Below are 24,568 nucleotides of genomic sequence, written 5' to 3'. Positions count from 1 at the left end.
TGAAAGAGAACAGCTTTAGTATGGGGAAATCAGTTCAAGAGCTGGGACAGGACACTCACTGGACTCCCTCTGCTTCTCCAGCTTCCGCAGCAGCTTCGTATGCTGCCTCTGGCTGCGCTCATCCCGATAGTTGGGCGGCGACGGCGAGTGCGGGGAATGTGTGTGGACTGGCGGCGGCTGCTGCTGTGCAGCATTCACAGGTGGCGGCGGTCCCCCTCCGCCTCCCACGCTGGGCGGTGGCTGCTGCGGTGCACCCTGTGGCTGCTGCAGATGATAGTGCGGTGGTCCGTTGCCAGCAGGACCTGGTGGATAGCCGGCCATTGCCGGCGTATAGAAATGCGATGTACCATTGGCGCTTATCTGTGGAGTGGGACATCAATGTTAAATGTTTAATAAGTGCTCAAAACGGAGGCTTTTCAGTAGGTAAATACTTTAACCACAACAGTTCTGGAGCTGCTTGTGGTCGATGATGTCGTGGTCGTTTTTTTCCTCTTGTCCGGCTGCTGCTGCTCCATTTTCCCCATCCCAACTAATGGCTGGCCAAGAACTACCACGTCAACATCTACAAGTCGTCTATAAATAACATTCGTGGTACGGAGAGAGAGTGCTGATAACAATAACTAATTAATTTGCGGAATGTTATCAGCGCAGGTAGAAGTTTCTAGCGAAAATTGCACTGGAAATTGGTAGGACAGCGCGCAAAATCTTTGTCAGCTGGCGCAAAATGTTTTCCACAATCAGTTAATATTTGAAGTTTGAAAAATACTGAATACAACAACATGTAAACGAATATTTGTAATTTTTTAAATTAGTTTTTGCTGTTGTTGCTCTCCAGTGTGACCAGATAACATATACCGTCTGACTCTCAGAAATATACTGTAAATATACCGATGACAACACCGAATTAACCTACTAAGCCTCCCCCTATTTAAGCAGTTAAGCAATTTCAGTTAAGCTGTGGAAAATACTACCGTTTGTTTATGTAGATTTAGAGCTGCACTAAAATTATTCAAGATCTTTCGTTTAGTGCATTAATATAACTACTGGTCGAAAATGGGCTAATCGGTATCCATGATCGGAAATTATAGTCCTCGTGGATTATACTCGGTTAACACATATGTATGTTTTTTTGCGATTGGTGAATCAAGTTTCTGCAAGATTAGCAGGCAGAAACATAAAACGTAAGTGGCAAAAAAACAACCAATAAAACGGTTGCTCTTTGGGCTGTCCAGTGTCTTATTAACAAGCAGTGCAACGTTGAATTTCATAGCAAGCAGCTTCTACTCAGCGCTGTCTGTTTGGCGCGCCCGTTCGAAAGTAAAATTTGAACTAAATTCCAGTCTGATCTGATTTCCACAGCGAATCATTAACTAAATTGGTTTCGCTGTTTATGGGCACTGGCAATTATCCACGCCCGCATGCTGTATTAAGCAAAAATTACCCCCAGATGCCTGATGATTGATAATTTTTTTTGCGAAAAACTGAGGAAAATGAATTCTTCACTGAAATCAAGCTAATTTCAGGTTTTTTGCATGTCCAAAGTTGCGTGCAACTTGTGCAATATATTTGACGACTTTAAAGCATTTTGCACCTAATTGTTGGCACTTGGCTCGCGCTCGGCCCAAAATGGACGATGCTGCACGGTTATTATAGATGATCATAAAATATTAAAAAGCCGCCCAGGCCACAAATATGGGTCAAAGTTAATGAGTTTCTTCTTTTTCTGTTGTTGTTCGCGGGCCAGCAACGGAAACAGCATAGCTGAGAGAACAAAAGAAGTGGCGGGATTAACACACACAAAAGAGAAAAAAAAACCACGGAGATGAAAACTCATTCGGCGAGGGAGTTACAGAGCGCTCTGTGGCACAGAGTTTCGGTTTCAGTTGGAGCTTCTCCTACGGATATGGTGCGACAGTTACAGTTATCCGAGCGCATAGCTCAAGTTGCATAATGGCAATGCGATTCCGCAGATGGAGACTATCCGACTATGCTATGTAAATTAGCATACAATCAAATTATAAACATTTCAACATAAACACACAAGCGGAAACTTCCATTTTGTGCGGCACTGTGCTGTGCGAATATCTCTGCGAGTGTGTGTGTGTGTTGTGGCAGCAAATTGTTAATTAAGTCAAGGAAAATTCAGCTCGAGTCAAGCAACCGCCGGGCACTTTCATTTCAGCAACAAACCGTGACGACGCCACATGTGTCCGAAGCTGCACCAACCACAACCGGCAGCAACGGATGAAGTTGTTGGCGCTGCATGCATTAATCAAGTTTTCCACTGTCAAAATGGCATTAAGAGAGCCAGAGACAGACTTAGAGACAGAGCCTGGCTGAGGCTGAAGCTGAGGCTGAGGCTGAGGCTGCAACTGCTGACTGGCAAGTTATGTAAAAATGTGACAAGCAAAAGTTCAACTCAAGTGGAGTTCAATTAAAAGTCATCGAGCGGCGAATGGGTATGGAGTTTGGAGCCTAACCTATGGGCAACAATGTTGCCCGATGCCCGCTGCCCGATGCCAGCAGCGGGCACGACCAGCCAGCCAGCCACAGGCACAGCATTTACTCGTAATGGATTGCATTTACCAGATAAAACAACAGCAACAACCATTAGCCTGGCTCTACAAATTGTTATGCAAATCGAAATTGTTTAAAGGTAAACGTTTGTCTTCTCGGGTTGACAGTTCGCGTTGGCAACCCTGCCACAGCCCACAGCCCACAGCCCAGCCGCCCCCCTGGCAGCACAACAGTTAGCTGGCTGCTGGGAAATCCAACGTGGAATCTCTTGATAATTACGTTTTCAATTTATTAACCCCTAAAAATAAATGCCTTTTTTATGCTCTGACTGTCGCTTTAATTGTCTGCTTCTCTTCTTTTCTCTGTAATTTATGTTCATTGGGGAAAACTGTTACTGTTTGATTTTTCTGCTCAAATAATATAAATCAACCCAAAAGTGTCAACGATTGCTTCAGAGCATAACCGGAAAGCGGAAAGCGGGTAATCATTGCAAATTATATAATCCACTGAATGCAATTAATATCTTTTTTAATTGAGAGATTGATAATATTATAATAAATAACGTCAGGCGGTACAGGTGGGGGGTGGGGTTGGGGTTGGTTGAGGGAGAGGGAGAGCAGCGTTGGGTAATAGAATTTAAATTGCGCTAGGCGCTAAGCCAGAACCGGAATGCCAATTTAGAGACTGCGGGCCGAGTCACGAACTCGTAGAATTATCAGAGCCTCTCTATTCCCTCTCTATTCAAGCATCATCTCTCTCGTTTTTCCGCAATGGAAATGGAAAATATTTCAATCAAAATTCTGTTAACAACTTTCTGCACATAAAAGAAATGATGGGAATGTTTATGTTGTACAATGAAATTGTTATTATTAAATTATTAGACATAAGTGGACCGCAGTGGCAGTGGCAGAGGCAGTGGCAGAGGCAGGAGTGGTCCGAAACGTGATGTGAATGGGTAACGCTCATCTGCTTTGGTTAACAACCATCTTTTATTTTCTTTTTTCTTGTTTTTTTTTTTTTTTTTGCAAATTAGCGAGCCAATTTGAATGGAATGCATGTGCCTCTGATGCCGCCGATCTCATGGGAGCCGAACTAGTTCCGAATGGTAATGCTAATGGAGGCAAAACTACATATAATAAAGCTAAATTTAACGATGATTTGAAATGCCAGCAATTTGTAACATTTCAAGAGGAACTGCAATGTAATTTGTCTATTATTGAAAACGTTTACATTTTCCGGGATAATTGTTTCAGAGAAATGTGGAAAAAAATACTGCAAAATGTTTAAACATATTGGATCATAGGGTCTTTGGGTTTTGGTAGATTTTGCTTGGATAAAAAGCCCCTGGTAGCCATAAAATTCGAAGAAATATATTTAAAAAAAAGGCACATAAAACCCCAATAATATATACAGTTTTCTAAGAAACTTGAAGCCACTTTGAACTTTGTTTTGAAATGAACCCTGGGCAAACAACAAACTTTGTTCGGCTTGGCCCCTCCGGCCACGTACCCCACCCCAGCCCCAACCGGCAATTAGCATTCAAAGCAAACATCTTCGTAGGCCCCCCCCCCCCGGTCGAATGATTGTCAAAGCTCACGCCTAAATGACAGATTGCGAAACGAGCGGCAGAGCAGGCGGTGAGTGCATTTTTTGTGGCACTGCATATTCAAATATTTGCCGGAGAGCACAAATGGGTGACTCACTCACTGGGCCGCAATTGGACTAATGCGAGCAGCTAATTAGTTATGCAATTTTCACGCTTTTCCCCCCCGCCGCCCCGGGGGGCTCTGCCCGAGTCAGAGTTAGTCAGTGCAAATGCTTATGGAGAAAGGCAAACACAACACCAAAACGCAAACGAAAACACAAACACAATACTCGTAGATGTGGGAGCACGGTAGGCAAACAAAGCGAAATTGCAGTTTATAAACTAACTAACCAATAAATAAATAAATTATAGATGCAAAGCGTCGTCGGCCGACAGCTTGCCAGCTGTTTTTCCACTTCCATTTCCATTTCATTTTTGTGTTTTTGTTTTGCTTAAACTTTATATTAATAGTTGTTGCATTTTGTAATTGGCATTTAGCTAAAAGTTTAGCCATTTTAGATCGTCCGTCCGTCATTTGCGGGGCGTTCTGTTTCCATTGTTTTGCTGGGTTCTGTTCTGGCATAAACACAGAGTCTCCTCCTTTTGTATCGGGCCCATGCAATTGAATTGTTTTCTAGGAACAACTTTACCCGGATCCGATCCGGTGCACAATAAATTATATTACCAGACGACGACGACGACTCTCGGCTCGCCCCCATGAAAATTTCACTTGAAAATCGAATTAGCATCGGGGAATAATTGTTGTTGCATTCGCATTCGCATGCGGATTCGCTGATTGCAATATTGTTCGCTCAATTAGCTGTAAATCAATTGATAAGCTGCCCTGGGCCGTCGGGAAGTCGGAAAGTCGGAAAGTCGGAAAGTCGGGGAATCAATTGCCAATCGAAACGGGGACAGATAGCCAATATATCGCACATTTTGATGGGCTGCCAAAGAAACAATGTATCTCTTACAGCCTACATTTTTCATTTATCAAAATTTGAAATATACCAGACCGCCTGTGGCACGAAACAAAGTATTGAATGGGCACTCTGAATAGTTCTTTAAATAATCCCCTGGCAATGAGAACAAAATTTCATTCTTCTTTGAAATACTTGTACTTAAAAGTTGCTTTGTTTGAACAACGGCAATTATTGAATTGAATTTTTGAATAGCTTACAAAAATCTCCAGAAAGTTGCGAAACTTCTGTTGCCAGTCATTGAAAATGTATGAAGGTGCGTTCATAAATTATAATCAATTTTAAACAGAATTTATGAACACAGCTTCGGAAAGTTCATGAAAATTTATGAAGCCAGCTGATGCTTATCGATGTGTATTCATTAAATAAATACTTTCATTTAAACAGGAGCAAAATGGGGTCAATGGAAGCATAGAAAACCAATCAATTATACAGAGCCCAATGGTCCCAGAACTAGTTTGTTTAAAGCCTAGATTTCTGTACTCTTTTCATGCGATAAACCACAAGTTAATTACACTTAAAGGCTAACTCTAGTGGGTGTGGCTGTGGGTGGTACTTACAAATGGCTGTGGATGGAGGTGTCCCTGTCCGGGATGGAGCTGTTGGTACTGCTGCGGCGACAGCATCACGTGGGTCACAGTCCCGTTCTCGCTGACGTACTGCGGCACCTGGACGGGCACCGTCATCGGTGGCGGCGGTCGACTCTGGGAAACCATTTGAACGGTTGCGGGACCTGCAAAGAGCACAAGAGTGATGGTGGATAAAATTATTTAAAGAATGCTTCAACAAATGGCAATATGCTGATGATACAGAAACAGATACAGATACAGATATAGTATATATATATTCATATGTGTGTGTGGTGTGGTGTGGCGTGGTGTATGTAAAGCTTGAAGGCAAATGCTAAAGCAGTCGACAGTTGGCGCCAGCGAGGCGACATCGAGACAGAGACAACGCCAGGACATGGCCAGGACATGGCTGGGAACGGGATGGCTGGGGGAACGGGAACGGGAACGGGGACAGTCATGGCTGCTTTATGTCAGCGGCGATTTCACTGTGTTTGTTTAATGGATATCTCTCTTTTGCTCTGACTCTGGATCTCTGTGTATATGTATATGGAAATGTGTGTATGTGTGTGTGTGTGTGTGTGTTTGCTGCAGCCAACAAAATGCTTGACAGAGTCTGCCAATTTCCCTCACCCCTGTGGCACTCTCCACATCTCCCTCTCCGCATCTCCGCCTCTCCGCCTCTCGAACTACTCCACTACGATACGCATACGCACCGTTGCCCAATTCCGATTTCATTTGCAATTTAAGTCTGCCCGATGATTAATATCCAACCCATACGCCCCGTACCCCCCAGCCATAGGCTGCCTGCATTGTCCTCATCTCTCTCTCTCTCTCCATTTCTCTTTAATAAATGTGTAGAAATCTCTAGAGCAAACATTTTTTGGCAGCTTTTGGCCAAGAGGCACAGGGCAAGAGGGCAAGAGGGGCGGGGCAGAGCAGGGTGAACAAACGACAAAGGGAGCTAAAGTTGTCGGGGTTCTTGGCACTGGCCTCAGAGCCGCCTCAGAGCTTCGTCTTGCATTGTCTGGGATCTGTTCTGTTTCTGGTTTCTGCTACTGTCATTAGATACAGCGAAAGGGGAGCCATAGAGGCAGGGGATGGGTAGGGGGCTTCCATTTCCCTTTTCCATCTATGGATCCATTTCAGCTGCAACTTTGTCGCATGTCATTGCCACAGAATAAACGACAGCAAGCCGCCCCATAAGTCGAACCCCCCTACCCCTCGCCCCACGAACATTTCCCCTTCAAACATTTCAGATATATTTTGATTTGTGGATTTGTATTGCTTTTCAATTCCATTTCTCTTCCTTCCTTCCTTCCTTCCAGCCTGCCAGCCTGCCAGCCTTCCAGCCTTTTGGCTGCATTGCGACGACTAAAAGCCAACAAAAAGGAGCACTCCACGAAGAATGAGCAATCATTTGGTGGACTTCCCCGGCGATTTGTTAACAGGAGATGTCTGGTCGAGATTAGCGTATCATTTGGGGGCACAAAAGCCATTCAATTGAAATAAATAATCTCAAATTAGATTTGATTGAAGCCCCCAACAACATTAATTGAATGAAAATATTGCAGATACAAAATCTTCTTAAATTTTAAATTATTCTCTTTCACATTCGTGCATTTTCGTATGGCCAAAAATGTATGGCCATAAATATGTAGATATCTGTGTTTTTGCCCCCAAAAAAACAAAGCGAGAGCAATTCATGAATTTTCGTGTTCATCATAAAATGCATTCCGTGTTTGCCCATCAATATGGATGGATGGGGGGGCTCAAATGCTGGGAAACCAGCTGCGCTTTGCCGAGGCGCCTCCATTGCCGTCATCATCATCATCATCATCATCATCATCATCATCATCATCATCATCATCATAGATGCAGTTGGCAGCTTTGCACTTTGCATGCCCCGGCACGTAAAAAGAATGTTGCCCTGCCCGTGCCCCCTCCTGCCCTGCCCTGCCCTGCCTCTGCCCTGCTCTGGCGGCTACTTTCGCATTTCTATTATTTTTTTTCAGCATTTTTCTAGAATTTTATGTAGGTTGTTGTTCCTGTGTTCTGTTTGCTAAAAAATGCAGCGTTGCATTTTTTATGGACACCACGCGGCGTATGCGTAATATCGGCTAATGGATCGTGGGGGGGCGCCTTCGTTCTCCGGCCCTCGCAGTCGCTTTTATAGTTAAACTGTAAACTTAACGGTAATGCGGCCTGGTAATACGCTTAGCCATGTCTCGCGTCCATTCAGGCCGAAAATGCGAGCGGCAGACGTACCATCCCCACTCTCTACTGAGGCGGGGGCTGCCACATCCCTCCTCCACGAGGGTACGTGGTCTAATCAACTGTTAAATGCTGTCCGCCAGCCAGTCAGCCGTACCGTACTTTGCCATTGCCCTGCTCCGCTCTGCCCCGCTCTGCTCTTTATCTGCTCTTAGGTGTAAAAATGTTGGTTTAGTGCGCTGACGCATAACGCGACAAAGCAAAAAACTGATGATGGCTGATAAAAGCAAACACCACCTTAGTTCCCTCAGTTCTCGTAGTTCCCTTAGTTCCTGTAGCTCTGCACTTTAGACCAATGCCTGATGTAGTTAATCATCCAGCTAAGGGCTGGAGGGGGGGGGGGCCTCTGTCTGGCTCTGGCCAGGAAATGCACACCGAGGCAGCAGCGCATTTGGCCAAGTGTTAAAAGGCAGCAATTAGTTAGGCGAGACTTTCAGCTCCCCTTTGGTTTAGGACGTGGGCTGGTTCAGCTTATCACTTGGCAAGCAGACAGACCCCCTACCCCCCTCCACAGGCAAATGTCTGCGACTTCAACTCAAACTTAATTAATGCTAAACTGCTTAAGAAGCGACGGCCTGCTCTGGGGAAAGGTCTGCGGGAAGAGTCATGGCTGGGACTGGCGGAAAGCGTAAGTCGGGCAGAAGATATATATTTTTGGGGCAAGTTTCGAGTTGAAATTGAACGGGTTAAAGTTTCGTATAATACTTCCCCTTCAGTAGATCGTTGGCATGGATCTTCTGCCTAATCCTAGCGCCGAATGTGCTTCATTTTTAGCTGTATCTCTTCCTTTATAAGTCCTTCCCTTTCGGTTTCTCTATAGACTCCCACGTTAGCCCTCGCTGGCAGGCAGATCATCATCTTCCACTTTAATTTTCTGCGCTGATGCCTTGACCTTGTCCGCCCCCAAACACCCCCCAAACACCCCCACTGGCTTACTATCACAGTGTCGAAAATAAAGTTGCGTCCCCCACGCGTTTAGGCTAATTGCAAATTGTTATTGCTTTCCTGTTTTGTTACGCATTGTTGCCTCACAGGCCTCCCGTCCTCCAGACGACGCTGCCTCCTGCCTGTCTGTCATCCACTCCTCACTTAGTCATTGTCTAGAGACCGCGTCTGAGGTCAGGGGCACCACCTCAGAGAGCTGTTGTCTGGCAGGTTCCTATGAGTTCCGACACGCACACGCAAAACACGCACCAAATGTCTATAAAATTAATAACAATTCGGTTAACTTTGTTCTGTTCTGCCCGGGAAATCGTCGGAGGAAGGGGAGGGGATTTGGGTGCTCTGCGGTTTTGGTTTCGAGTGACATAAGTGAGTTATTGATGTTGATTTAATCGGACATTTGTTATAATATACATCACCATAGCCGAAACACTTATTCGTATTCACATTCACATTCATATTCATATTCACTTTCGTTTAGAGTTGAATAAACTTTCGATTTGCTGTGGCGATGATTTATGTTTACTTTTTGGGGACATTGACAGGCCCAATGATGATTTGTGGGGCCTCCCAATGGGCGTCTCCTGTTCTTTCTTTTCGCTCGTTGGGTTGCCCCTCTTTTGTTCTTGATAATTACCGACCAAATCTAGACCAATTTGCGGTTAGTTGGCTCATTATAATCGACACTTTTCCTCACTTATCTCACATTTTCCGCTCATCTCCCCCCCCCGTCCACCATTTATTCGACTCCAATTAACGATGCGTGCGCAATTATCTCGATAATTATGGCGACTTTTGCAGCTTTAAATACAACTTTCGCAAAATGCAATTAGAGCAGAAAATTCACGAGTTCTTCAATGGAAAGCTCTCGTTTCTTAGCTTTTCGTACAACAAATTCCTCGAGTGTTAAAGTGTTCTCTCTCTTTCTCTCTCTCTCCTGCGAACAAATCGCATTAATTGCGCATACGCCCCGTTAAACGTTGCCAACAGAAATCGACTAAGACCCATTGATTGATGGGCGGGCGGGCCGCAAGGGGGGGACCCTGCTGCTGGAGGCTGTCGGAGGGAGGGCGTGGTAGATGGCAGTGGCTGTTGGAGGGGGAGGCTGGCTGGAGGGGCGGCAACTGTCTGAGGGATTGGGAATGGGTATTTGACTTTCCCCCGGTTACGGGCTGGGGTGGCGCCATCCAGCGCCATTTGACAGTCTGCACGTGTCGCACGTTTTGTTGATTGTGGGGCTTGGTGGGGGATCGGCATCGGCTGCTGTTTTCGCGCCTCCTCTCTGTTTATTTGAATTTCCAATATTTTCCGCACCCAGTAGCCCCCTTCGTGCGCCCAAATTCTCCATCTTCCCCCGGTAAATATTGTCATTTTGTGTGTCAACCGAAGTGACGTCCTCATAGACAACGACACAAATGGGTCCCGGCACCAAAAAAAAGGAAATACCAAAGATAAGAAAGATTCCAGAGCCGAAGGTTGAAATACTCTTCCGATTAACAGATCCCTTGTTCATTCCGATAAGACTTTATTGAGATACAAAGTCCGTTACTCGAATCTTTAAGGATCTTTGCCCTGCAAACCCCTCTCCAAAGTCGTTCTACCCCTTTTCCAAGGGCATGAAAAACCTTGAAACCGGAAAAATGTTGAAACAGTCGTGAAATTTTTCGTCAACGCCCCCCCCATGGGGCTGGCCTCCGCCGCTCGTAAGCGTTACTCTCATCATATCGCACAGATACAGATACAGCTACAGCCACAGATGCAGATACAGACATAAATACATGCGGATATCTGTATATATATCACGTCAACACATTATGCCTTCATTTATACTTTATGATGAGTAAATATTGTTATTAAAACGAAAAATTGCGCGTTGTCTGAGCGATAAACCATGCCCTCTGACACCACCCAAAAAGGGGGGCGAAGGCTGTTATTCAGCATTTGCTTTATTGGTTTTGTCGCTTCAGTGCGGGGCAAGAGGCGGGCAGGGAAAGGACAGCAAAAGAAGAGAGGGCTTTAAATTAATGTCTGAAGGCATGAACGGCTCTGAGGTCTCGTGGCTCTGTGGCAGTATCAGGTGCATAATGTATCAGGTGGGCGAGCCAAGTTAATGACGGGTATTTTCGGTTTAGTTACAGGATTTATACCGATTAGTGAGATATTTAGATGGTCGGTGAAAGAGGGAAGATGCGCCAAAGGTGGGGGAAAAAGGGGGGCTACTTACTTGGCTCTGTTTAGCCAGTCAGAAACTGATTGGATTAGAGTCGTTTAATTATGTTTTTCCAAGTGAAGGAAGCAAAATTACACAACTGATGCCCGTGTGGAGAGGCATTTGATATGTTATGGCAGGAAAAGTACTTTAATACTTTATTAAAATCACTAAAATTCTTAAGAATTAAACACTCAAACGGAGGCTGCTTATAAGCAAAAAATAATCATTTAACACTTCAAAAACCCATTGAAATTTCTGAACTATCCAACTATTTCCATACAATCATCATGGCGAAACTTTCCTTGACTCCTCCACTCTTTCCTTTCTCCTCTCCATTTTTATAGCCCTATTTAATCAACACGCTTAATTATTCCACTAACTGGCGTCGCTATCGCCCCGCCCGCTCCCCTGCCCCATTACCATTTCTAGCCACAATCGTTAACACTTTCAATTTGTTGCACTTTCGGCCCTGATCCGCACTTCAATTCGCCTCATAACAGGCACCCCCCCACCCCACCCGCTGTGTTCGACATTACCATAAATGCATGCAGGGCTCCACCCCCCTGCTCCTCCCATCAGCCATTAACAATTAGCAGCAAGTGTAGTCCCCACTGTCCACCCCACGCACAAGCCCCAATTCAATTAACTTGCACACTTAAGCAAAAACAAAAACAAAAAAAAAACAAAAAAACCAAAAAAAAATAAAAGAAGAAAAGAAGAAAATTTCGTTGTTCTGGTTTCGTCTGGCTGGGGGGGGGGGGGGGGGGGAGAGGGTGCTGCCCCTCCGGGGTTCGGTTCAACTGAGAGTTCGCCAATTTGGTTCTGCTCCCCCTCCGCCACTCCCCCTGCCCCTCTCTCCCTTTCGGACTGTTACTTCTCTTTCTGCTGCTCATTATTCTTGCTCTGGCGAAGCATTGCTCTGCAAAATGGCATTGACATTAAGAAATGCTAACCCGCAATTTGCAATTTGCCAGTGGGAGACCCAGAGAGAGGAATAAAACCCCTAGAAGCCTAGGAGTGCGACGATTTAGATACCCTTTTAGGCACTTAAAGCAGATTTATGCCAAAAGATCCATCGATTCAATGAGATCAAACGATGGAAGCGATTATGTGGAGTATGATCATATTTCCTACAATCTAGACAACTTCTTAAGAGCCTTAGAGCTTATATGACACCAAAATTAGATCGATTTAGATTGCATTTTGTTAAAAAGTGTTCGGTTTTAATTATTAGAAGACCGATGCTTTCTAGTAAAGCCAATATATGGATAACAATGGTTACCGGGTTTGATAAAATATAATAAAATATTTCCAAGGCTTTGTTCCTAAAGAGTTCCATGAAGAGTGGTCTAGAGCTGAAGAAAAGGTTCTGTAAAACCCTTAGATTATATATTTGTTTAATTTAGGTTATATTTTCTATAGGTAGGTAGAAATAAAGACGCTATCCACTCGGCCAAAGATTATAGGAACTCAAAAGTTTCAAGGCTGTTTTGCAAAAATTATGCCACCCTTTGCAAGTGTATAGCAATTAAACAAAAAAGACTAGGGGGAAGGAGAAAGAGGGAGAGAGAGAGTAAGTGTGAGGGGGAGAGGGCGAAAGGAAGCAACAATAATAATAACAAGCCAAAAGCGAAACAAAGTGTGGAACGGAAGAGCACGAGAAAGCGAAATCAGCGTGTGGCGCATGAAGCTCATTAAAACACGAAATGGAAGACGAATGACCAAGGCAATGAGCAGCTACTGCCCTCCAAGAGGGGGCGAGGGCAGGACAACAGATGCAGGCAGACCCCACACAGACCTCCCTCCCCCCCACCCCCCACCCGCCGAAACTGGGCAAAAACAAATGAAATCAAATTTAAAGCGTGCTTAATTAATTTTTCCTTCCTCGAGCGGACTGCACGGCAAGAGGGGCAGGGGGGTAAAGGTTAACTGTTGTTTGGCTTCGCTTTCCTTTGCTTTCCTCCGATTTACTCTCCTGTTTTGTTAAGACATTAGCAGGGAAGGTGGAAAAAAGGGATTTATGCCAAGTAATTGCTGTGGGAGGTGCTATCCCCACCAAAAAAGAAAGCAAAGCAAAGGGAAGGGAAGACAGCCCCAAGTGAATGATTAATGCACAGACGAAAGCTTAAGCCCTGATTGGAATTTGTTCTCTCTCCAGTTCTTTCTACCAAGGATCTAAGGTTACTTTTCTGGGAAATCTTATCCCTTTTCTCGATGATTCTCGGAAAACTAAAGCCCGAACGATTCCACTCCATTGCTTCGGATCATGATCATTGGCAGGTCTTTACTCAAGGAACAATGAAAACTTTAAGCCTAAACTCTTTTCAAATGTATATTTTCATTTTGGAGCAATAATTGCTTAGCCCAGAAATCGGGTAATATATTTTTAAAGCTGCGACTTTTGCCTTCGGGCGTGGCGGGTACTTAAATTTCAATTCGTTTTTGCTGTTGTTGCCGCTTGACTTTTATGGCTTTGGTTTTCGCGTTGGCTTGGCTTTTGTGGACTTTGCCAGTTGGCCATTTGGCCATCTCGCCTTGGCCACGGCCATAGCCATAGCCAAAGCCAAAGCCGTTGCCTTTTTGCCTGAATAATTAATTTTATTTATGCCGCGACAAACGATGGCAGATTCTGTTTTTTTCATCTCGCTTTTTTCTCTCGTTTTTTTTTCAGCATTTTTTTTTTGTTTCATTTATTTTATTCTGTTATTTTTTGTTGCTTTTGTTCTTTGGCTGTTCTCTTGCCTGTGTCTTAGCCGCAATGCTCATAAATTGTTGAGCAAATTTAAAGCAATATGAGAAAGGGGAGGGAGGGGCCGCAGGCGTTGATACCCTGGCAGAGGGATAGAGTCCTATATGATACATCTTTTGCTCAAGGCACTCCGATTACATCTTCTATATCTTCTGCACTTCTATACCAAAGTCTGAACCAAGTCCTAGTACCCCTCTCTTTAAGGGTATAATGAGGTACACAGCAGCTGGAGGGTGGCGGGGGGCCGGGGGCCGGGGGTGGTGTCGGGGACAAGACAATTAGTTGGCAAACACGGCTAAAGCAAAACAAAAGTGAAAAGACAAAATAAAGTTACGTTGCGCTGATAGTCCAACCGGAAAATAATTTATTTCCCTTTTGCCACAGACAAAGACCGAAGACGCACACACATAAGCAGAGATACGAGCAGACGCACAGATACATATCTAAACAAAGGCACACACACACACACATAGATACACACCCATATACCACTCCACGTGCTCTGCGCCATTTTGTCCAAAAGAAGATTTATAAGGCCGCAGCCACCGTTGGACGCCGTCGTCCCTGTCGCTGAGGATACTTCAAGGACAAAACATGGAAAAACTCCCCAAAAACAACAGCAGATACGGCAAAATTCAGACTTAACTCAGACGCAGACCAATAAAACTTAGACAAGAAAAAAAAAACAAAAAATGGGGCCAACAACACAATATACACAGATACAAACGCGCATATAGTGGGGCACAACAAAAGCAGGACCTGAGGACCTGGGGAACTGAAGACCTGAAGGGTCTGTGTGACCTAGTACAGGTGCTAAGGGGCGACAGACACGCCACGCGTCCTGCAAGGGAAGTTCAACAATTTGCACCTGTCACGGTTTGAGCAGCACTGAACCAGGCCGGCAGCCAGATCAAATATTTGCACAGCTGTTGTTTCAATCCCTTCGCCGATATTTGGCCCAGGTGTTGGCTGGGGATTTGGGTCAGTCAGTCAGTCAGTCAGTCAGTCAGTCAGTCAGTCGGTGGTTTGTAGGTGTCTGGTATACATATATTTATTTGTGTGTGTTTGGGTCAACGTCTTGTGGTCATTGTTTTTGTCTTCTGCCCGGTCCCAAAAGGTTCGCTCGTTCATTCGTTCGCTTCGTTGATTTGTTGGGGCCCTGGGCTGGGGAAACATTAATCAAAATACCCTTAATTAATCATCCTTTTTTCGGAGGCGAGGCGAGGCTGAGTGTCCCAGGAGCAGACACCAGTGGAAAAGGAGCCACAGTCAGGCGTGAAATTCAAATTAAAACGTACTTAATTTTGCCATTTCTTTAAGAGGGAAAGTCTGAGATATTTTCGGTGAAAAACTGTTTACATTTTCCTAAAAATTTGGTATATATTTCACTATTTTTTTCGCTCCAACAGTCGATTTATTGACAGCTTGCGAGCAATTTTAACTGCCATCCACATATGTCACTTCACATACTCCCTGTTCATCCCCCTCCCCGCCCCGCCCCCACCCATCAAGCCCCTAGACAGACTAACGACGCCTTCTGTTATTGTTGTGCTTGTCAAACCGTAAATGGCGTCACTTTGACAGCCTGTGCTTTGGCCCAAAAACACACTACCCCCCACCCCCCCAGGGAGACCAACCTACTGTCCTCTGTCCATCACCGCTGCCTCTTTGTCTTTGTCCACACTCGACTCGTGTGTTTGTGGACACCAATTTCTTTTATTTAACATATTTTATGCGCATTTTATGGCAATATTAATTTTTGTTTTCCGTCTTGACGGTCTGCTGCTGCTGCGGCTGTTGTTGTTGCTGTCATCACGCCTTTTAATGACCATTGATTGGACACGAGATCGCACAGAAATCTTAATAAAAAAAATTAATCATTGGCACGTGGGTAGCAAAAAGGAGATTCTTGTGGTTTTAGAGGTATTTAAGAGAGAGCTGAGGAGGGTTTTGTGTACCCCCAGTGCATGCCTCCGAAGAGGAAGATCGTAGGGGCCCTTCCACAGCTTCTAGAATCCCTAGGATATTATCCCAAGGGTCACGTTGTAGTTCTAGCAGATTGACAGGCTCGACAGTCTGATGGAAACAGAACCTGTAGAAGTTTTAGAGGCCAGTGCTGGTAGCTTTGAATGATTTCGGCTCTCTATAATAATAATACCCTTACCGATAGCCCAATATTAAACCTGACCGATCCCTATACTCTAGTGCGATAAGTTCTATGCGATAAGTTCCACTGCGGGAAGTCTGATGATATCCAAGGAATAGACGAAGAATAAAAAAAGGAAACTAATACCAAGAACTGTCCCAGAGTTTATTATAATTCCATGAACAATTTCTATAAGTTTTCATTGGTATAATAATTCCCATTGCCTTTTACTCGAGTAGCTTTCAATTTCGATTGAAACTCCCCAAAGGTTGAACATTCTTTGGGGACACTGCACCCCCTGCTGCAACCCCATAAAAGTGGCCAAATAAAAACCGCTCGCATACATGTGTAAAAAAGCCATTAGCTGCCGCGTTATAAAACCAGTATTAATTAAATTTTTTTTACTTGTCGAACAAATTAAAAATCATTTTTTTTTTCCAATGCGCCAACAATTTATGGCAGGATTTTTTTGTTAATTATTTTTGTTTGTTTTGTTGTTGTTTGTGTATGCGACATTCGTCAGAAGTTTTGAGCACAGTTACTTAATTATTATTTGGTTTGTGTTTGTTTTTGTTTTTGCTTTTGTTTTTGCTTTTGGTTGCTGATTGAATGCGTTTTTGGGCGCAGTTCCGCTTTTATTCGTTTATTCGTTTATCTGTTTTAATGTTTTAATGAAGAAATATGTATGTATAAAAAAGCTATTCATTTTTCGCTGGAATTCTTTGGAGGCATTTTGTTTGCACGTTTTATTTATGGGAACGTCTGTTCTGTCTTTTTCTTTCAGCGTATTTCCTGCGTTTTCTCTGGGATTTCGCAAGTCTTTGGCAAACATCTCGAAGTTTTTTTTTTGTCTTCTTTTTTTTTCTGGCTGCCAAGCAGAAAATTGTTAAACAATTTTTTATTTCGATTTCTTTGCTGCTTACTTCTGCACTTCATTGTGTTAATTATTTGCTTGCTTTTTATAGCAATTTTTGTTGTCTTTTTGTTCGTCTCTTTTTTCGAGACTTTTTCGGTTTTGTTTAGTTTTTTCGTTTTCTTCATTTGCGTTCGTTGAACCCTGATTTTTGTCGGAGATTTTGTTTTACGAGTATTATGATTTCTGTCTCTTTTTTTTCTCTCTCTCTCTCTCTCTCTGTAGGGTCTTGTGCACGCGCCGCGTTCGTCTTTGCCAGAAATATGCCAAAGTTGATCGCTCTGGAGAAATATTTGTAGTTCCATTGTGGTCGAAATGTGAAAGTTTTTCGGCTTCTTTCAGCCCACAGGGCTCTGAGGGGGGGTGGGGCGGCCAAGAGTGAACTCTTGACACACAATTGGCAGCGTTTAATTAACGAACCTTTGATTCAAATCTAATGAGTTTCTGATTAATGCTGCGAGTATAAGGCAATTTCCACATTCCCGTGACGGCAAGATTTGAAGTTCAACTTTTGGCCAGCCTCTGGCCAGGTTTTTCGGTTTCTCTTTTCATTTGAATATCGGTATCGGACACCTTTTTAAGCTAAAGATTCAACAGATTTGGCATGTGGTTTGGCAGATCAAGTTTTAAATTTTAGACACGCGCCTTGGCGCCCACAGCTTTTCATCACGCGCCTGCTTTTAGATCTAAACAAATTTGCTATCCGAAGCCCATTGTTTATAGATCTGTTATCGTCTGGCCCTAAAAAGGTCATATAGAACTGAGCATAGAAGCCCCAACCTGCAGCGGAGACTGAAAAGATCTTCCAAGCCCATTTTCCTGATTTTTTCTGCCCTTTTTTTGCTCTATGGATTTTTCTAGAATTTGTATCTTTTGCTGTACTTTCTTTTATTTCATGAGAAATAAATCCCCATATTTATTTTTGAAATAACTCTTGAATTTATTTCCAGATAGCCTTTGGGCTATCTTCTGTCCAGCACCCAAGAGTTCTAGATGGAAGTATCTTTGTCCATTTCTTCCCTTAATCTCCTTGCTGGCAAGCTTTTCTCAGTTCCCTGGACCTCGAGTCCGCAACTTGTTTAATTAAATTTTCAATTTACTTTGTCCCTGGCCTGATCCGATTCTATCAGGCCGTAAGACATTCCATATGCTTTTAGGGCCCTGCTTTGCTGAATAATTTTCAATTAATTTCTATATATAGCCGCCTTATCTGTGCAAGAAATTGTTTTTGCTTATCTCGGCTCCTCTCTCTCTCCCTCTGTCTTTCTCCATTTTCCATTCATTGTTTGCACCGCCCTGCCCCTGCCCCTGCCCTGCCCCTGCTCCGATCTGGTGCCAAGGCAATTTTCCATGGCGTGTTGTTGTTGCACAAAGTTATGCGCGTTGTAATTGCAAAAGTGACAATATCCGCTTCGTGCTTAGTAGCTGCAACAGCAGCAGCGGCAGCGGCAGCAGCAGCATTGGCAGCCGCACGAAAAGTATGCCACAAAACGGATGCAATAAACACGCAGTCCACAGCCAAAGCCCGAGAGTCCAAAGCCAGAGCCAAGTCATGAATGGCAAAGTGAAAATGCCAAAGCAAAAGCCAAAGCCAAATGCGCAGAAATTAGCAAAACGGAAAACGAGAAAATTCCAGGCGGCAGCAGCAAAGATGGAAACAGGAGAAAAAGCAGATTTTCTCCAAAAACTAAAGTTTTTTTTTTTTATAAACAAAAATGTTAATGAAATTAAATCAGGCGTCCCCACATACACACACACACACACACACATTGATTGTATTTCTGCATAATTAGACAAAGTGGAATTCGTTTTGGCGATTCTCAGATACCATTCTACGAGTATCTATAAATTGCAGTCTCAATGTTTATGGATATGGCCGTACAGCCTGGCGACTGGTGGTGCCTGCCTCTAAAATATTCAAAGTCACGTTGTCCCTCTTTAACAATACAACAAATGATCTCCGTTTGAGCTTTCCCACGAACCCATTACCAAAAATAATAGATAGATGGATAGATATATTCCACAGAAATCCCACACACAGCTTTAGGGGCCATAAAAAGCGTTCAACATTTGCCCATATCACACTGTGCTGCGATGTATCTGATGGATAATTTGGCAAATGACCTTGCGGCTTATTCAAGTGGAGTTTGCTGCAAAAACACGACAAAGATACCATAAATCTGCAGCAGTTGCCATGAAATAAACTGAGTTTAGATTCCTGCGAAGATTTTCCCATGGAAAATCTTCCTCAAATGTAGGCCCAGAACTTTCCACAAAAGAATCCCCTCGGTTCCGAGGCGTACAACTATTTAATACGCAGTTACACTTTTAGATAGTTGAATATTTTGTTGTAGGCAAAAAGTAGAGCGGGCGAGCATTAGTCATTCGCCGGCAGTTGGGCTTTTGTTTTGCATTTACGGATAGCCCCAGAGCCTCTCCCGTGTGGGCGTAATCTCGAGGCATTGTCACTCAATGCCTCACTTAACGGCACTTAACAAAGCGCATTCAACACGACCAGAGCTGAGCAGAGCAACATTTGAGCTGCATCCCAGAGATATTCGCACTCGTACTCGAGCGACAGCGAAAAGATACACAGATTCAGATACAGATACAGATGCAGCACTGCCCCGTACCCGTAAGTGGCTGCCGTCAATTATAACATTTGTGACAGTTGAAACTTTCAAATTAACCCACACATAGAGCATTTGCTTATCGCAGTAACCCAAAAAAAACTACAAAAACTACAAAAAACTACAAAATATACACTGAAGCAAAAATGAATGCGAAATTTTTGTCTTCTTTTGCATCAGCCAAAAGGTAGTGGTAATGGAGTGAATACGACCTAGAAGATACCTTGATCTGGCAGGTAGTAGGTGGGGGACTATCTGGAGTTCTAGAGCTACAAAATAGTTCCTTAAAACAAGAAGAAAAGAGTGCTTTATCTGCAGACCCAGACAATATACAATACTCCTTCATATCTGCTCTCTTCCACCCCTTTTCGTGGCTATCCCATGGCTTCTTAGACCCTATCGTCTCAAAGCCAACACATTATACCCTTTAGTTGCTCAAGTACAGGGTACACAGAGCCAAGCCAACCCGCCATGGCCATTGGAGGAGGCATTAGACGACTTCAAGTGGCAGCCAAGCGGCAACGAGTGACCCAAATACTTCAGCGACTGGCTTCAGCTTCGGCTTCGACTGCAACTTCAACTTCAGCTTCAGCTTCAGCTTCAATGTTGGCCTGGCTCTTAGCTCTTAGCTCTCTGGCTTGGCTCTGGCTAACGGTAAATGGCAAAAAACTGCGTCTGCTGCCAATGCTGTTAACCGCATTTCGCATGCACTCGCACACTCGCACACTCGCATCTAATAGATACATTTCGCATGCCGTGACTGCCACGCCCCGCCCCACTCAGCCCCACTTTTCGCATGCAGGCACGCACATGACATTCTTTTCGCTTCGGCTACAACAATTTTTACCCCTTTTATTTTTTTTGGTTTTTGTTTGCAATATTTTTTTGTTGTTTTTTTTTTTGTCAACAGCAATGACACTTTTATGGTTTTTGTTGGTTTTTTTTTTGCCTGCCAGTGGCAGTGTAACTATTTTTTAATCATTTCATTAGCAGGGCCCAAAGGCTGTTAATTATGGAAGAGTGAAGGAAGTCTGTCTCAGACATCTTGACACCGATATATGTACATATGTACGTGTAGGCCCATGAGGGAGGGCGAACCGCACCGCACCGACTCTGGCAGGTCTTTGAACTTGAATTTAATTAAGAAACTTAAAAGTCGGCCAACAACCTTAAGAAAGCCGAAAAGTAAAAGTTGATCCACGAGTGAATCATCCAATCCCGCGATGAAGAAGAGCCTTCATTCGTTCTTCGATAAACAAAAGGTGAAGGAAATAAACACATAAATTCACATAAAAGATCATGATTAGGGAGATATATAATGGTTTTAGAAGGCGTGAAAAGATTTTAGATATTACTGGAAAGTTTAAAGATACAAAACAATATTTTATAGACGCATAAAAAAAGTGGCAAATAATGCTTTCGGAGGCACAATTAAAAGTATTCGGCCACAGTATATTTTTTAGGATTTAATGTGCCATTTAGAGAGACCTTAAGGATGTCGATGAGGCGGGTCTTTGGCCTTGAAGAAAGTCATTCCCCCGCTGACTGTGGATCCCACAAGCAGCTCAAATTCTTTAGAACTTCAGAGTCCGGAGACTGGCTAAACTATCAAACCCTTTGTGTGCATAAACCGGACATACCAGCCTCAGATTTCCACCCGGATATACCAGATTTAGGTGGAGATTCTTTGGGCTTTTTGGGCTTCTATTTGTATGAATCATCATTCTGGTGTTTGATTTATGGGGGATTTTTTGTAGATCTCAAAGTTGTTTTGCCACCTACTGACGCAGTTTCGGCTGGCACTCCGCAGAAATTCATTAGAGAAACAGCCTTTATCTGGAGCACATGCATTGTCGTCATATGTTTGCCGATAAGGTAGCTGTTCCCCCCCACCCTGAGATACATTTTTTATGAATGAAACAGAAGTAACCTTAGGCGATCGAAACGAACGTAAATTGAGGATGTGAGTCATGCTGGAGCCCAGGGGCAGGCAATGGCATTTATATATGGCGCATCTCTGGCATCTCAGTCTTAATTTGTATCTCAAAGATATCCCAGAGCACTAGCAGATACAGATATGCAAACAGCAACAATCTAGCAAACAAATAAGCAAACAAACACCAGAGTCGTGACAAAAACAATAGTTGTTCTCTTATAATTTGCATTTCGGTCTTAGATTCCGTTTGCTCTGCACGTATCTGAGTATCTTTCCACCTGCTTGCTTGGCCTGGCCTTTCGGTTGTATTGATAAGAAAATTAGTTGCCCAAGCAAATGCCAGGGAAGACAACTTATCGGCTTTGTCCGCAAAATTCTCGCAAAATTAATTATAATCAAGCTTTGCGAGAGTGCTTATTGAACGTGCTGAATTATTAATTATTTATTGGTGTTTAGCAAAGATATATTGAATGAATGCCTGCAGGCCTGAGAGGTTCCACACATTTGCCCAGACAATTGGAAAACATAACGAAGAGGCAATCAATGTTTAATTAAGGCTATATGTAGTTGTGCAGAACTATTAGAGACCTTTGGAACGAGCCTCTATAGGAAGCTGGACTTGTTTTGTGCAGGGTTTGCATTGAAGAAAGCCTCCAGTTATAGATCCTTCTTATAGCTTCAATGCCAGTCTCCTTCGGCAAACCGATTAACGTGAGATTCAACTCATGGAAAGCTGGAATATTCGTGCTACCCATTATCTCCAGTTGTAATGCCGAAAGAGGAAGGAGATCCAAAAACTCATGGCCTTGAGAAAGGGCCTTTCAAATGGTAAATCTTACGAGTGTACTCCTCTTTAAGGAAGTTTATTTGTATCATTCTTTAAGGTGTACAGGATATGGCTTCATCTGAGGGTGTGGAAATACATAGAGGCACTCTAAACACATCATTCGCCCTGCACTACATTGAAGCTACTCCTATAATTTATTGGATTTTAAATACCTAATATTTCAGGGCTTTTCAGAACCTTTTCAACCTCTTGCGAGGGCCCTGGCGATGGAGTACTTTTTAGTTCTGGGGCCACCTTAAAATACATGATATTCCAAGCCTTGCCTTGAAAATACTTATACCTGGCAAAGAGGCACCCTCTTCCTCGTTGGATCGCCCCTCTGCTTCCCTGATTCGCACCCTTTGTGCAACCGCAAATGCAAGTCAAGTTGAAATGAAAGAAATTTCCATAATTAGCGTTAATTGCTGCTTAGTTGTGCAAATAGAACACAAACCGAAAGGGAAAGTGGGCGAGGGAGAGCTAAGAGGGGGCCTGGACGGGTCTGAGAAAAGAGTGCGGTCTACTCCTCTCTCTCCCCTCCCCCAGCGAGAACAGTGCAGCGGCATTTTGTGAGTCATCAAAGAGAAAAGTGAACAGCTTGCGGTCCAAAGGCGGGCAGAGTGGGGGGGTGGTGAAACCTCAAGTGACCGCCATTCCCAGTGCTATCCGGCTCCCAGCTCCCAGTTTCAGCTCTCGACCGTTTTTGCGCCCCTCTGTTTGCCAGGGGCAACCACCTCCATTTACTGCGGAAAAGTGAATGGCAACCTGGGCCGACCAGTGGATAATTTGTGGCAAGTGCTGCACGGCCACTCCCTGTACACTCCATTCCATTGCACGGCCCCTCGAAAGAGCGAGAATCAAACACACACACACCCCATGAAATGTCAAAGAGGTTGGAGTTGGAGTTGGAGCCACTCTCGGCCCCACAAATTTTCGCACAAAGTTTGATCAAAAAAGCAAACATTTATCAATTGAAATTTGCTCGGACAAATCGAAAAAAGGCAGAGGGTGGGGAGGGGAGCGGGGGGAGAAGATATCGCTGATATGAGTCTGCAGAGTAGAGAGGCTGCTGCTGCTCCCCTTTTGGAGAGGGGAGTTTCTCTAGGGAAACCTAGAGAAAAGTAGTTGAACAAAGACTATGTTTCGGGGCCTCAATATCTATCAAAAATCAAAAACTTCTTAAGACTTCTACAACTGCAATGTCTGTGCTTTCAATAAACCCTTGAGACTTCCTTTTGGCATCACTTGTAATGGTTCCAGGGGCAAGGAGTATCCCCTTTCCACCCCAAAGTAGAGCATCAAAGTTGTCGCTTCGATCGACTGCCCCAAAAGCAATCCATCGAACGAGTCTTTGAGTCGTTGTCTCTTAGTTTGTGGGTGCGGCGTGTGCTGGCTTTTAATTGAATTGAATTGAATTGAGCGTGGCCAGACCCAGAGCTCCAGAGCTCCACTGAGACAGCCAGACAGCCAGACAGTGTCTGTCTATCCCCCAAAGACAGTCGGCAGTGTAAGACACACTTTGCATGTGACTTTGGGGCGTCTAAGCAAAATGGTTAGGGCGTGGACATGCCAAAGTTGTTGACGTTGTCTTGGATTTTGGCTCTCTGGGATCTCTCTTGGCAGTCAACAAGTGCCAAACACTTGAGAGTTTTGTCAGTTTGCAGTTTTGTGGAATTTCCATGCAAATTTCAATCCAGCAATGCCCAATCCTCCCCCTCCCACTCCCACTCCCACTCCGCCGCCTCATTTTGTTATATCAAATTATTTCACTCAAGTGACATCATCAGCAGCAGCAGCAGCAGCAGCATCTTCATTGGGGCAAAGTGGACGTAAGGAGCTCCTTCGAGCACAGCTTCACCCTGACCTCGTAAAACTTTTGCCGCATTTTCGCACGTGGCCATAAAAAGAGCAGACCGGGGTCTGGTCTGCGGGCTGGCGGAGGAGGTGTGGCCACTGCAGGATATGGTGTGCCTTGCCAAGACCCAAACGAAAAACGATGCAAAGATGGACTTCCTGCCTTTGGCATGAGGGCGAAAATCCTCCAAAGATTGCATAACTGCAGAAGTAGGAGGACAAAACGTAACTTTTATGTCTGACCTTGTTGCACGGTCAGTTGCTTACACACACACACACACAGAAGTCCCCACTATGTTGGGGGTGTTCTTTGGAGGGGGGGGGGGGGGGGCCTTAATTGAAATTGAAATGGAACTTGTTGTCACTTGCACTTACACTTCACGCCGAAACGGTTCGTATACGTAATCATCGTTGATTGTTGCTTACCTGCAAGGAGAA

General features: G+C 44.1%; 1 protein-coding gene across 4 annotated transcripts in view; it reads right to left on the bottom strand.

Annotated features, from left to right (window-relative positions):
• The window catches only part of mtgo (miles to go), a 131,064-nt gene that overhangs the window by 4,326 nt on the left and 102,170 nt on the right, over positions 1-24,568 (bottom strand). For 2 of the 4 annotated variants that reach the window (XM_033380874.1, XM_002132799.3), the window contains exons 3-4: positions 5,643-5,815; positions 60-360 (exon numbers count right to left, since the gene is read on the bottom strand). In XM_033380874.1, the coding sequence (XP_033236765.1) occupies positions 60-360; positions 5,643-5,815 (474 nt within the window). Of the gene's footprint in view, positions 1-59; positions 361-431; positions 866-5,642; positions 5,816-24,505; positions 24,557-24,568 lie in introns of those variants that run through there. The other 2 variants (XM_015180817.2, XM_015180816.2) reach the window with 2 other exon arrangements.

The sequence above is a fragment of the Drosophila pseudoobscura genome, chromosome 4 (assembly GCF_009870125.1).
Source record: "Drosophila pseudoobscura strain MV-25-SWS-2005 chromosome 4, UCI_Dpse_MV25, whole genome shotgun sequence".
Lineage (NCBI taxonomy): Eukaryota > Metazoa > Arthropoda > Insecta > Diptera > Drosophilidae > Drosophila > Drosophila pseudoobscura.
This window is presented reverse-complemented; position numbering and strand designations above follow the sequence as displayed.